The 15,544-nt window shown below is 32.1% G+C and overlaps 1 protein-coding gene across 1 annotated transcript in view; it reads right to left on the reverse strand.

The window, feature by feature from the left end:
• Window positions 1-15,284, reverse strand: part of LOC129216652 (disintegrin and metalloproteinase domain-containing protein 11-like) — a 93,098-nt gene extending 77,814 nt beyond the window's left edge. Inside the window, exons 1-2 of the mRNA XM_054850869.1 lie at window positions 15,075-15,284; window positions 368-447 (exon numbers count right to left, since the gene is read on the reverse strand). Of these exons, the coding sequence (XP_054706844.1) occupies window positions 368-447; window positions 15,075-15,284 (290 nt within the window). The remainder of the gene's footprint in view (window positions 1-367; window positions 448-15,074) is intronic.
• Window positions 15,285-15,544: the final 260 nt, after the last annotated feature.

The raw sequence follows: 15,544 nt of genomic DNA on the forward strand, positions 1-15,544 counted from the left end.
TTGTAGTTATTTATGTTACTGTTATCTATTGTTTTACTTAGTGGGCTAGTACCGACTTTTAATGCATGATATAGAAGTCATAAAATAAGCTGAAGAGCTCATGTAATCATTGAAAAAACTTGTAAAGCAAGTTTAAATTTACTTCAAAAGTCAAAAATTGTGTTTCTTTAAAAAACAGAATTGAACTCTAGTCATTTTAATACAAAATTATTGCAATATCTTCATTTATACGTTTTCGAAGCTCTAACATTCTTTTTAAACCACACTGAAATGTTCATGAACTAGTCGTTCATTCACCAATTCTTGCATTTTTCAGTATGATTACGTATAAGATGAGTTCAAAAAAAAAAGTAATTACGTTACTTACGTGTTTAGTTCGAGGTCAAGTCTGAACTTGTAGTTGAAAGCTTTGACGAGCAAAGATGTAGAGTGATAGTGTTTCCCGGTCTGAAATAAAAAGAAAAGTATGTAAATGAAATCACGAAAATTAAAAAAAAAAAAACACAACATTTGTGTTAAAAATGTATGTTTTTAAGAAATACAAGTTTTCAATATTTAACATGAAACTCGAAATACAAATTTATCAATGATAGTATTAATCTGTTAAAATAGTAGTTTCTTGAAGAGACTTTCATAATGGAGTTTAGAAGGCATTAAATGTAATACGATCTAACGAGCTATTTTTTTTAAATCAAATTTTGACCACGAGATGAAAATGGCTTTTAGAAGGGGCAACTACAGCATACAATCGTAAATAATTGTTTTGAACTTTCAGGCATTTACTTTCCCAACACTTAAAAACTGAAATTGTCAGAATTTAATTCCATAAGCCCGGAGAAAGAATTTTCATACATTCGTATATATTTCTAACTTTCATTGCAATTTCATACGTTAACATGCTGCGTTTAATGAATCTATATATTGATTAAATTTTAGAGTCTCTAAATATCATTGACGACTTGACCATCTAGTTTCATAAATTAAATCCAAGTCTGGTTTTGGGCTATATCCGAAATTATTATGCAGTAAGGCATAAATACTGCTCTATCGGCAAATGTAAAAGGAAACAACACACTGTAAGGGTGTTCTTGAGGTAACTATCGTTTTTCGGGTGTAAAGCAAAAGGAACAATTCTATAAAAATATCTCAGCAAAATAATTGCAGCTTCTTATTTATAAAATAAAAGATGATTTAGTTTTGATGTCTGAAATACAAAACTGTAAGATACAAGTTTTGAATTTTTTTAGCGTCAGAATGGCATTGAATTGTGATACGCCTATTTAATTACCACGGTAAATTTTTAACAGCTTTTATTTTAATCCATTAGAAGACAGCGCGATTTTAGTTTCTTATTTTTTAACAGTGCATCAGTTAAAAGACACACAAGATTGTTGGATACACTGTTCTCTTTTTGTTTGTATCGCTTTAAAAAATGTTTAACCTTTGCAACGATTATACAGTATGTTTTTATTATTATTTTTAAAGTACAGTTAATTTAAATTTAATTGCTTTCGGAGAAAAATCGAGTTTAGCATTGTCTTAAAACCGCTAGATCGTATAATTTTTGCTTTCGTCTATTCTTGTTTAAGAAGCATAGGAATTTAACGGCTAAGGTTTTTTTTTCTAAATTTAAACAGTATATCGTGTTTGAAATTTAAAGTACTGAATTTTGAAAAATAATTTTTTAAACATAATTTACATATATTGTATTTAATTTAAAATACTTTGAAATTTATCAAGAATGTTTGATTGTGCACACATACAAATTGTGTGACCTTGAGTGACCGATAAGTGTTCAAGGCGACTAGTTTTTGGTTCAGTTTTAATGAGTCGCAGTGAAATGGAAGAGTCTGCCAGAGGAGGTCACGGGAGGTCACTGTGACCTTCCAAAGTTTCTTTATTCGGCAAATTCTGTCTGATGATTCGGCAAAATTATCACCATTCGGTGAAATGTGGACCTCCATTTGGCAAAATTATCATCATTTGGCGAAATTTGGAGTTCTATCACGAGAGGTCACTCTGAAGTTCCAAAATTTACTTATTCGGCAAATTGTCTTACGATTCTGAAAAAATATCATCATTTGACAAGACTTGTAGTTCTATTGTCAAAATTACCATTATTCGGAGAAATGTGGAGTTCTATTCGGCAAAACAAGTGTTCCATACGGCAAAATTTGGAGTTCCATTTGGAAAAATTAACAACATTCGGCGAAATTTGGAGTTCCATTCGGCAAATTGAGAATTTCAGCCCTCCTAAAAATGTAAGTGCCGAGCTTGAAGTTTGTGGATATGATAAAAAAATCTGACAGTGTTCGTTCTCGAAAGGCAAAAACTAGCACTTGGGATAGATTCTATTTTAAAAAGGGGTGATAAGTTGATAATGGGCACTTTTCGATCCCACTTGCTACTTTTTCGATGCTATTTTGGAAGAATTGTTGATCATGTTATTTTTCCTTTCTAATTTGCATCCTTTTACATCCGGGTTTCCACCCGTATTTTGAAAAAAAATCAAAGCAGACATGACGCATGCGCAAATTCGCGGGAGGTTTCGGCTTAGAAAGACAGACAGTATGTGATCGTAAACGGTAGGGAAAGGATAGGAGTTAGGTCAAATATAGACTCTTATAGCGTTTACTTTAATGCCCGTGTATATATTGTTTTTAGTGATTGCATGAATTCAATTTTTTTTTTGGTTAAGCAATTTATGTTCTAACAACAAACATTAAAAAAATAAAGAAATAAACAAATTTTACAAAGAAAGTTCCTTGACAGAATTGAAAAGAAAGGATAATTTACAACTTCTGATTAAAAATATTTAAAAATGACGGCTCTAGAATGGGATACTTTGATATGTGTATCGCTAATCGATACAGTTCTGTCAAATTCCCTTTTTTCCTTGGAAGTGACGTCTGACAAATCGGTTTACCTTTCTTATTAAACTGCATTTAGAAAAATTGAGCTGTCTCATCGTTTCTTATATGTGTCTACTTGGTTGACACTTTTCTCGAATGCATCACAATTCGTCAAAATCAAAAACTTTTCAAAAAAAGATGTCACTTACCAGATGCTTTAGATATCGTCGGAACTCCTTCAAAAAGTAACCATTTTACGAGGCCACATAATATAAAACCAAACTTAGTATTATTAGTTCTGACAAATATGTTCATGACAGATTTCAAAGAGATCCAAATTTGAACGTTTTCCGTCTTTCTTTCTCTCCTCAATTTCCAGTCGACGATCGTGAAAACATTAGTAAAATTTCTCAAATGTAATAACACAAACTATAGCGCCTGTCAAACTTGCATTACAAATTGAGACAGATCAGCTGAACGATGACATCAAAAGCCTGTGATTGTTTCCGAACCATATTATTTGTAAGTTCGTGTCTTTGTCATAATGAAATCTTTTCCAGCCCTTAAGTTTTACATTGCGTTGGTTTGCAGTATTTGTTCAATACTACCATTATTTATAAATGAATTTTCAGTTAACAACACGCTGCTTAAAAGCAGAAATTACAGATTTACTGAAGGTTCTGGTTTAATAAATAAGCTTTTTGGATTTATGATTTTAATTGGTTACATTTCTTTTGTGTACTTTAACAAAAGTGCTGAAAGTTAAATTTTTCAAAAATAACGCGGCATTTCACCGTTTATTGATTTTTTGGAACTTAAGTATGGGAATTTAAATAATGGGGGATGCTGGTTTTCAAAAATGTTCAATATTCTTTGACCTTATGAAAAGAGTCCTATAAAATCACAATTTTTTGTACAATGTTTTGTACAAATACTGTACAATAATGTGATCATACTTATTTATTTGTTTAGCAAGAAAAAGTAATTAGTACTCCTAAAAACGAATAGTATTTAGATTCGGAGTATTATCTCTTGAACTTAAATTAAAATTTAGACAATATGTTTATTCATTTTATTTTGTTCAAAACTTCTTGCATTTAAAAGTAGTTTCTATATTTTCTTTATTTAAAAGAGAAGCCGCTCATTTACATATCGGTACCAAATTCATATTGCCACAATTTGTTGTAAGTTCGGATTAAAAATTGAACTTTTAAAACAAATCTTGTGGAGCTTACTACTTACATAAGCATATTTTCTAATACTTCAAAATTGTTTCTTATTTAGGAAATTTAATAATTTTATTAAATTTACTAAAATATTATTTATTATTAAAGCATATTTTTGACCTTCTTTAAGCCACGTGTAACTATATCAAACATATGAGGCATAGAAATTGTATAGGATTGCAAATAATGAGAGCAAATTTCGCTCAATAAGTAACCGATGAGACGCAAAGATTAGTTCGATGAAGATGTAATCAGTTTTGAAAAAGGCAAACATTGAATTTAAAGACTAAAACTTGATTTGTTTTAAAAATAAAGCGTATCAAAAATCCTTTTACACTGATTAAAACAAGCCTACTCTCTCTCTCTCCGCGAGCTAAAAGTAAATAAAGTATAAAAGCTTCGAAGAAAGTCGATGAGGAGCACAAAATAAAGCCACAATTTATTTTTCAATATTTGTTCACCTAAAAGCAGTAAGAAAAAGCCAACGCGAGATACCGAGGAGTCTTTTCAGGAAAAGAAAAGGAAATCTGGGTCAGTTTCTAATAGGATTTTTGCTTTTAGAAGCCCTAAAAGCATGTGTGCATTAAAGACGACACGATAATAACCTTTAATGTAAGATGTTGTCTGGTAAATAAAAAGCTGCGTGTTTGCTTAATCCGAAGCATGTGCTTGAAAGGCTGATAGAAATTTTAAGATTTTACGCTTTAATTCGTCGAAGTTTCTGAAGATTTATGTCTGGAGATTTCCAGTAAAGCTGTTCGTATATGGGGCACTGTAAAATTTTAAATTGTGTATACAGTTACTTGCGTTTAAATAGCTTTCCTGAATTTTAACATATCTTACTTTTGGGTGAAAGACATTAGAGTCGATGATATTTTATGGTATTAACTAGCGGTACCCGGACGGCTTTGCCCGTAGTAGAAAATTAAAAGGTCATTTAGTTCGCCTGTATATTTACAAATAATGGATGATGAATTTCTAGCTAATTTGCTATGTTAATTTGCTCGACCATGTTACGGTTCCACGTTATGATAGTTTGGTAATTTACTCGTTTACGTTATGATAATTTGCTCGGTAAAATGTTCTTAAAATTGGAATAGAAAAAGAACAAAATCAAATTTTCGAAAAATCGCTTCGAGGTGCTCACCTCTATGCTACAAACTAATTTTGTGCCAAATTTCATGAAAATCGGTTGAATGGTCTATGCTATGCGCGTAACAGACATCCAGAGATCCAGACACACAGACTTGCAGTAAAGATAATCTCTACATAGTATAAAATGAAGTCTCCAAAACGCGTCTGTGTGTTTGAACTCGCAAAACTCGAGAACTACCCGGCCGATTTCGCTGAAATTTTCACAGTTTGTTCCTTTAAATCCTGAGAAGGTTTGCAGACCTGTTTGAAAAAAAAAAACTGGATGAATAGTTCTTTTTTATTCCAAATTAGGCCCAATTTTCACGTAAATTCTCGAAAATGGGGGTGAAAAATTGCTTGCACATATTAATATTGCATATCGTTAGAAAGGGTAGAATTTTTCGCGTTCTACGAAATTTGTTCCAATGCCCAAACTTTATTACGGCGGGAGTTATTGGCGTTTTTAGCTCGAATTTTTTTAGGCTTAGCTGAAATTTTGGCACCACTTTCTTCAATAAATCTCTCAACAAAAAGGGAAGGAATTGTCCCACAACTTTTTTTTTGACGATATTGGAAAAAGTGAGCTTTTTTACTCCAGATCTAACTCGACCTATGGTCGAAAAAATAAGTTTTTATCTCGAAAGGAAAAAAAAGTTACAAAGTTTTAAATCAAGTTTAAAATATCTCGATTCCATTCAAATTGTCAACCATTTTCTTTCGCATTTTAATTTCTTAAACTTATTTTATTTTGTGTTTCCATGGTTACGCATTTTAAATCCATCTTTCTGGATTTAATTTCTTAAAAGTATTTTAATATCTGTTTTTTGGAAGGGAAAACATGATGTTTTTAAAAATTATTTCTTACGCCTGATTGTTGAATATACTTCACTTGACCGTGATTGTTGAATAGACGTCACTTGACACAATTTTTATTTTCAAGGTAAACCGGGCAACGCAGCTAGTCTGTTATAATTGTTTAAAATGTTAATTATTGAAATGGCAAACTTTTCTCACAAGGCTACGATTTTTGCAAAGTGAACTTTATTAGTCCCGATGGATACTGGTAGGCATGGTTCGAACTCAAATAAAAGCGTAGATTTTTTTTTCTAGATTTATTTAAAAAAACTTTGCTCTTGACTTGTTTTTTAAAATTTAGTACTAAATTCTTGCTTAATGTGAGATATTTGACATAGCTAAAGATAACGACATTTAACGATCCGAAAGAAGTAAAGTTGTCAAAGACAGCTTCTGTACGTTGTTCTAAGCTATCTCTTATCTTATTCTTAACCTTTTTAGAAACATTGATACAGCAGGAAAGAGTAATGGGCTTATCTAAAGTGCTTGATTAAGGAGATTAATTAGCTTTTTTTTTGTCGCGATTCATGTTTTTTTCTTTTCCGAAAACCTTTCCTTTTCACCAAAATGAATGTTGCTAACTTTCACTTGTCATTGACTATTTCTAAAATTAATTTATAATCCACATCTTTTGCATTGGTTTTTCCACATTTTTATCCAGTTTTTGTTAACGCAATATAAATCTGTTTATCTATCAGTCCTGGGAACGAAGAAAAATTCAAAGTGAGGAGTTTCTAAACACGAAAACTAATTTGTCCAAAAAAAAAGGGGAGGGGGGGGGTTGAAACAAATGACAAAATATTGCTCAATACATTGAAATTATTTTTGCATCGACGGATTCTTCATTTTTCTTCACTAGTGGTTGTCGTCCAAAAATGCTACTATACATATTTAGTTTATTATATCTACAAAGTACTATCAACTTTCGTTTTACACCTTATGGGTCTTTGCTTACGAACTGCATTTTTTGTGAGAATCGCACCAAACTAGAAAACTCAAAGAGGGGATCTTCTATTATATTAGGCTGTCAAGTAAACAAAACTCATTCTTATTCATTATTGCCATATAGTTAACGGTAAAAGTATCTCATGGCGTACATTGGCCCAAGGTTATTTTTTCATCATCAAACTTGGCGAAAACGAAAAAATATCGTTTATGTCACCGCCATGTTTGTCCCTCATCTCACATTCTATTGGAATGATTACTGTTTTTTAATTGCAAGGCATTTTTTTTTTTGTTGGACTATTTTAGACTTAATGGTGTTTCTAATCCTGTTGAATTTAGACTAGCGATTTATTTCACGTTTTAATGAAACTTTTGCTTTCGCACGGGTAACTCAAACTCATATCGTTTTATACTCTTAAAGATTATTTTACATTTTATTGGTTTAATTTCTATATTTGGTGAATTATTTTACATTCGATGTACCCTTTATTCTTGACTAAAGTTTTTTTTAGCTAAAGTTAGTTTAAACTGAAAAAACAATATGTAATATTGCCAAAAAAAGTAGTTTCCATGCAACTTTGATCAAACATGCTGCCAATACTACGGTCGGCATACAGTTATAGAATATCCTGAATTAGCAAATCGTAGTTGGAAAATTTTCCATGCCATAATTTCATTATATCGCCAATGCGAAATGTAATGAAGAAAACTTTAACAATAATCATTATTTGTTTTATTCATTACTTTTTATAGATAAAGTTATAAATATGATTTTGTTCTAAAAACCCTCTGTGTATCAGTCAGGAAAATTTTCATTATTTTATATATTCTGTATGCATTGCTTAATTCGGTCCATATTTGTTTCTTATCAGTTGCAGGAACCACTGTCTGTCCTAATTTAAGAAAATATACTCCAATACAGGTCATATGCATTTATTAAAAAAAAGCACTCTCAGATCCCTTTTATCAGATCCTTATCAGATTCTCAAAACATAAAAAGATAAATGGTTCATAACATTAAATATTTGAAAAAGTAAATGTAGAGTCTTGAAATATCATGAAACTATCTGATCTGCTAAAATATTTAACTGCAGCGGCTGAGTTATAGTTTAAAACGATGAAAAATTGCCCGAAGAATGTCGATGTAACTATAAATGTGTTTAATATTATAGTACAGCAAGAGTCATTCACAATTTTCTCAAACAGTTCTCTGCACATTCTCACAACCATCTTGATGGGTTATCAAATATTGAAAATAGGATTACTTTTTGTTTTTAAAGTGTACCTTGACTGAATAGGAATAATAAAATAATGTAGCATTGTGTGGCTTAACACATCAGGTAGATATACTGAAAATTCTTCACATTTCTTGCTTGAAAACTGACCAATATTTTTTCGAATAAGATCATAAAATTTATTTCTAAGTTCTTTTTTTTTCATCATGCTAAAAATGCTTCAACAATTTTCATCTAAAAGTTACAAAAACGCTTTACTTAAAAAAAAAAAAAAAAAACGTAGACAGTTAACGTATACGATAAAGAATTTTACGAGCAAAGTTTCCAAAGTAAACAGAAATTTACAAAAGAATTCCTTTTTTTTTCATGTTTTACCATCTGGAATAAAGCATTCTTTTGTTTTTGAACTGCGTGTATGTAGTAATCAACTGCACTCGAAGAAAATATTTGGACACATGTAAGTTTATCAAAGACTTCTCTAAAACCAGTGTGACTGTTGTTTTTCCGTTTTGGATCAAGGAATACATGTTCATGGTTCATTTATATTTATCTTTCTTAGATGATTCAAATAGTTTTACAAATCAGTTTGATGAACAGTTGGCGAGCACTTTTCTACAAAACTTTTTAAAAATGAAACAAATACATCTTCAAAACAAATACCAACATCTTTAAATTGAAACATGTATCATGTTTAAACAGCTACCTATGAAATCCACTTATATTTTTTTCGAAACGGGATGAACATTTAAGTCTTGAAATCTATTTATATACAGGGTGTTCCTTTTTAACCTGCAAGACTTTTATTTTCGCAACCGTTAGTCCTAGATGTGTACTTCCTATTGCAAAAAAATGTCAAAATCAGACGTAGGATTAAGATATTGAAAGCTTGAAGCAAATATAAAAATGAGTCAAAAATACGAAATTTAACTTTTTATCCGGGCCCTAGGTCCCCTAACTAATATTTAGAAAATAATCTCCATTGAAAACTATTACTAACACAAAAAACTCGACATTTTTGCAACCAAAACTCAAGGAGATTCCAGTTTTAAGTTTAAGGGACCATACAGAAGATGAGATTGGAACTTATCGCTCTTTCAGAAGAATGACAGGTCGTCAAAGTGGGAAAAACAAGGTATATATATTTTCCATAGCTATTCAAAAATAAATGCAAATATTATGCCGTGATACGCAAAAACACTCAACAAAATTTCGAATATTTTTAAAAATCACACTCTATGCACACATGTAATTTTAAACACTCGTTAACCACTATATTTTCCCTCAAAAGGTGTTATTGACGGCGAATGAAAAAAGGTGTAAGTCACAAAACGCTGCGCTCATATCTCAGTGACTATTGGTCGTACTAATTTCAAACATTTTGTGTTGGAATTACTTTTCAATGGAGATTATTTACTCAAATATAAGTTAGTCGACCTGAGGTCCGTATAAAAAGTTAAATTTTGTATTTTTATACCTTTTTATTTTTACTTCAAACTTTCAATATCTTAACCCTGCATCTGATTTTGAACATTTTTGAATTTAGAAGTAAACATCTTGGACTAACGGTTGCGAAAATAAAGGTCTTGCAGGTTAAAACGGAACACCCTATATATTTAACTAATTTATATTAATAGATATAATAGATGTATATTAATAAGAGATATTTAACCAACCATAACATCAAAAAACCAAACAAAAAAATAGGTAACTACATATTTTAGTTTTAAGTTAGGCTTCTGAGTGGTATTTCCACTTGTATAGAAAACATATTGCTAAAACTAGCCCTTTGTGGAAATCGTTTCCAGCGGTGCACATATCTATCATTCATTGTTATTGGATAATTATTTGAATGATTATCCTCAGCAATGCCCCTTTTACTACTACTATAAATGTTAGTCAAAATTTAGTTTTGATTTTAGCCCAATTTTATGTTATTAGTGCTCCCTTCTCTAAAATAAGTTTTTGTAATTTTTCCAATTGTAAAAGTTTAATCTATTAATCCATTAGCACTGAGCTTGACCCACACTATCAACTCAAGTGCTACCTCCACTAAGATTAACCTCAGAACCGGTGACTAGCGGAAGAATACATTTTGCCATTTCGGTTTTCTAATTTTGGGTTCAAGTGGGCACGCATCGATTGAATACAACACTAAAGATAATTTTAAATTCATTATTTTTTTAACAAAATATTTCATGGTGACATTATGGGATTCTAATAGTTTCATACACCGCTGGATGCAGGAAATCCTGTTGGCACTCTAAAACGTAAGATATTTCACACGATTTAATTAAGGGTAATTAGAGCTGTTACACTCTTTTCATGGTTACTAATTAATGGAATTTTATACAAAGTTTGTAAGGAAAGCTTTTCATGTTTTGTGAAGATTTAATACATGGTTTCAAGAATGCTTCTATACAAAGCGAAGTGTGAAAGAAGATAAAACCCTGTAATTTGCAAATACAAGCAGAATACAATGGACTGCACAAATAGTACTCTAACTAGTTATATAGCCTGGCGTGTCAAAGACTAAAAGACTTGCATTATTTCAAATTACATAAAGAAGCGGTAATGAGGGTCTCTGGCACTATTTCTTTTACATATACAGAAATTTGAATCTCTCCTAGTTAACTCCAAACAATAACTATGCTAAAAGTAGGAGTTTAAAATTTAGAATACTTTATTTAAACGTAACTAGTAGTTTTAACTTAACTGTACCTTTGTTCTCATGACAAATAGGGGCAACACATACTGACACTGCCTAAAATACGAGTTTAACTGTTTCTATAACAAATACTTTTATGAAGAAACGCAACACAATATATACGAAAAAGGCTTCTAGTAAGATTTAGTTTAGCAATAAAAAAATCATTAAATTCCTAATTTTAGTTAAAAGTATGAGTGACAAATTTTATTGCCATTCCAAAGTACCGCATATCTCCAAGTGAAGTGTCACATTTAAGTATGCATGCTGGGATAAGTCGTTTGGATTTTCTTTTGAATATTGCAGTGCTATATGTTTCTTTTGACAGATAAGTTTCACAATAATACTTTTCTGGACGTTGTATTAAATTCATATAAAATTATCTAATAGTTAAATGTTTATCATACTTTTAATCTTTACAAAAGTTTTAACATATATCAGAAACTGCTTCCGCGTTTAACTACATTATGTATTAAATTGTCGAAAAAAATATATTTCTGGTTTGACTGCATTGTTTTGTGATTAAATAAGCATCAAGTATGTAGAAATGAGTAATAATACCCATGAAACTTCAATTTTGTTCCTGTTATTGTGGTATTTACACCACTACACTTTTCCCTTTTTTTTATTCTTATGTTACTACTTTTTTAATATTTATTGTTTAATATAACATTATTATCGAAAACTATTTTCCAATGCAGATTTTTTTGAATATACTAAAGCCTACTTTAGACTATATTGGCATTAACAACCGACCTCCATTGAGCGGAAGCACAACACGAAGTGGGGGCTAATTGTATACTCTTGAGAGGTACCTATCCATTTTTTGCACACAAAACTGGCGATCATGGTGCAATTTGTGGCCGCACTCGACAAAGAATCTGCATCACTCAAGCATGCACAACATGTATTCCCTAAACTTTCCAAAGCAAAAAATAAAACTATTGTTCTCGTTGAACAAATACTGTAAAAATATTATTTAACAAAAGCATTGTTTTTGTCAAAAATTAGTAAAAAAGGTAAGTATCAAATTCCTCTGACGTTTTTAGAAGATGATTTTTATCTCAATATTGAATATAGTAAAGAACTCGTTTGAACTTTAAATGAATAATTGCTCGAGTGATTTCTCGAGACTGATTTCTCACTTGTTTCAAAGTTTCACATCAGCATGTCCACTCCTTTCTGTGTCTCAATGTAATTCTCATAGTTATAGGGTACTACCAGATGTTTATGTAATGCTCACAGATACTTGTGTAACCTCTTTCTGACAGCATTTTCTCTTCTCGCAAAACGTTAACGTTGTGAAATTACAATGTCTAATTAAAAGGAAGAACTCTGACATTAAATGTTTGCAGCACCTTTGTAGATACTTCGATGTTAACTTCAGTGACTAGAGACGAAGATTGATTACGGATATCCTTCCTCTTCGTGTCTAACTCGGAAGAGCATGAGAACGATGATGAGTTAACTCACAGTGTGATACGAAACCAGCTTGTCACAAGAAGCCGAAAATTTGTCTGTCAATATCTGAAGGGTATAAATCTATATTGGCATTTATGGAAAAATTTTGTACTTATTTTTAAAATGCAAAAAATATTTTAACTTTTTCCGTAGAAGGCACAAGTGCGAATATTGATTTTCTTAAAATGATAACTACGCAAATATTACTGTTAAGAATGATAAAAACCACAAAAAATAAAAACTCTAACATCTTAAAGCAATAAAAATACCTCCAAATATACTCAAGGGAGTCATTTTCCTTCTTAAATGGTGTGAAAATTTTTGTTTAATGCTCACACTGCAAAGACTTCGTGAACTGCTGTGAAAAACATAGCGGGGTGGCAGTTGTATGTTTCAAGATGAATAATATTTGCAACGTGACGATACTATCTGCTTAGTATCAGAAAAGCGTTAAATGAAGTCTACTTCGAAGTTTAAAGAAAAATAGGAAATGATAACAAAAATCTTCCATATTCTCGTACAGAATACCGAGAAAAATATAAAGGTATGATCAAAGGGACATCTAAATGTGACGTTGTATATGTCACAATTCCTACTAACGATTGAAATACTTACAAATCCTCCGCTTAACTTATTCACTGTGCGAGATATTACAGTTACAAAACTTTCATGGACCTTGATAAGCGGAAGTACTTAGGGCTCTGAAGCTCTGCTAGTTCTGAAATGCAATGACGTTAGAGCTGTGGCCTTTGTTGGAAGTGCATCTAATAAAGTCCTTTCTGATGAAACGGATTGCGAAAAAGGTTTCATTAGAAAGACTGTAATGCATACTATCATTGCTTTAATTTGATTAATGACTGTGTACAAATACCCTCCATGGTACTTACGAGCTATACTATTTATTATACTTGGTTTTTTAAAAAAATAAAATTTTATTTTTTTTTCCAGAAAAAATGGCACGTTTAATATTTTTATTGGTGAGTTGTAAAATTGGTTTTCTGATATGAAACTTCCCTTGGAAACATGCGATACGCACTTGCAGATAGCTAAGGGGTGACGAAATACCAAAGGTTGATTCACAGGGGAGAATTATAAAGTATTTTAATCCACAAATGATTAGTGGTAGCCTATTTGTATAAACAAAGTGTAAAAGAATCATGATCAAATAAACAAAACCATGCTTCAGATTAATTCATGTTATGCTTAAATGTTATACACATATTTATTTCATGACTACCTCAGTGTCATAAAACTTACCTAAAGGATTTCCCTATTAAAAAAGTCCAAAGTACTATAACAATGTTTATACGTATCAACGAGCAATTCGTACCATTTGGAAAAACAGGAGGAGCTGGAGATGCTGATTCTGAATACCTAAATTCTTTGAAGAAACAATCAAAGACACTGGAAAATTGCTCTTATATAACGTCTAGCTTGAGCTCTAAAATGAGGTGATCAAGAGAAGAATGAGAACACCAAGCAGTTTTTAGGCATAAGAAAGTTTCTTAAGACACTTGAACATCGTCAACGTTGCTTCAGAAGAAGCTTTATCGTACTGGAAGCCTTTGACGGAAACTTAGTTTCCTAGAGATTTTCTTGTAGTGCTTCAGATTTTTTACAGTAGTCATACTTTAAGAAGAGGCCATGAAGATTTACTTTACTTTAAAAACTTTCAAGACAGAGTTATTGCTCTAAAACTTCTTTTTGTTTTAGCATTAATGACATTCTAATAAGAACAAGATTTTAGGTGCTACCATCAGACTTATCTTCAGATAATCTGAAATCCCTGTGAATCAACCCGTAGTAGGGGACAGGTGAAACGTGTAGCTGCAAAAATAGGTATCTCCAAATCTATTTTTTTCTCAAATACGTTTATTTCGCAGTTTTTTCGTTGCAATCCTCAGGCAGGCCAGCAACCTGATGCAGTCAGAGAGTTTCAAAATGGTTCACTAAGTGGTATTTTTGGGGAAACAGGGAAAGTTACTGTAACTCTTACAGGGTGTCCTGAAAATGACTGACTGTTTTCAAAAATTTATAACAGGAAAATGGTTAATGATGAAAAAATAATTTTTGCAGAAAATTCATGTGGAGGGCCGTAAGTTTCTTCCCCCAGAGTTCCAAATTTTAGTTCAAATTTTTTCAATAGATGGCGCTGCAAATAGTAAGCCTCTTAGTCAAAAAAATAATTATTGGAATTCACCGATTTTTCCTCCGATTGCGACATGTGGTTGCAGCGGGCGACAGGCATTTTGAAAATATTGTTGCGTACTTTTGTTTATTAAAAATATTTTCGGAAAAAATTGATGTACTTTTCTGTCTTTCTTTGATTTACGGTCTTACAATCTGCAGCGCCATCTATTGGAAAATTCTTGAACAAAATTTTGGAACTTTGGGGGGCGAAACTTACGGCCCACCACATGAATTTTCTGTAAAAATTATTTTTTCTTATCATTAACCATTTTATTGTTATAAATTTTTGAAAGCAGTCTGTCTTTTTCAGGACACCCTGTATCTTTTTGTAGCGACAGATGCGTGATTTTTTTTCTTTTTTTGGAGATGGCTACTTTTGCAACCATACGCTTCACGTGGGGAAGAGCTAGGAATATAGAATTACCACGTTTGATTGCAAGGGCACGGAATGGACAGTGCGAAGTCCCCTCACCTTGTTGGCGGCGGCGTCCCGGGTCAGCACACCCAACTTCTGGTGCTGCCTCACCTGGACAGGGTAGATGACCTCGTAGTAGCGGGATGGGATGTTGGCGATGAAGCGCTCGTTCTCCGGGTACAGGCGCTTCAGGCGCTCCGCTTCCGCTGGAGTGGCGTGCAGTTTCAGGCCAGCAAGAATGAAAAAGAGAGACACAAAATGGAACATACACTCATCAACTCATACACGCTCGATACAGTCTCGCTCTGATAACAAGACTTCAGATGGACCAACCGTGATGATGATGATAATGATGACTTATTCCTCCGGTCTAGCCGCAGACTAGGTCCATGAGCCCAAATTTCCCCAAAATATCATAAACCAAGAAAGGATTGGTGTTAATGTCCTCTCTGTCCAGTCTCGCACAATTCAAAAGATGGTCTGAAGGTGCCTGCACCAATCTACATTTGGTATAGGTCTCAGAAACT

This window comes from Uloborus diversus, chromosome 2 (assembly GCF_026930045.1).
Source record: "Uloborus diversus isolate 005 chromosome 2, Udiv.v.3.1, whole genome shotgun sequence".
NCBI lineage: Eukaryota > Metazoa > Arthropoda > Arachnida > Araneae > Uloboridae > Uloborus > Uloborus diversus.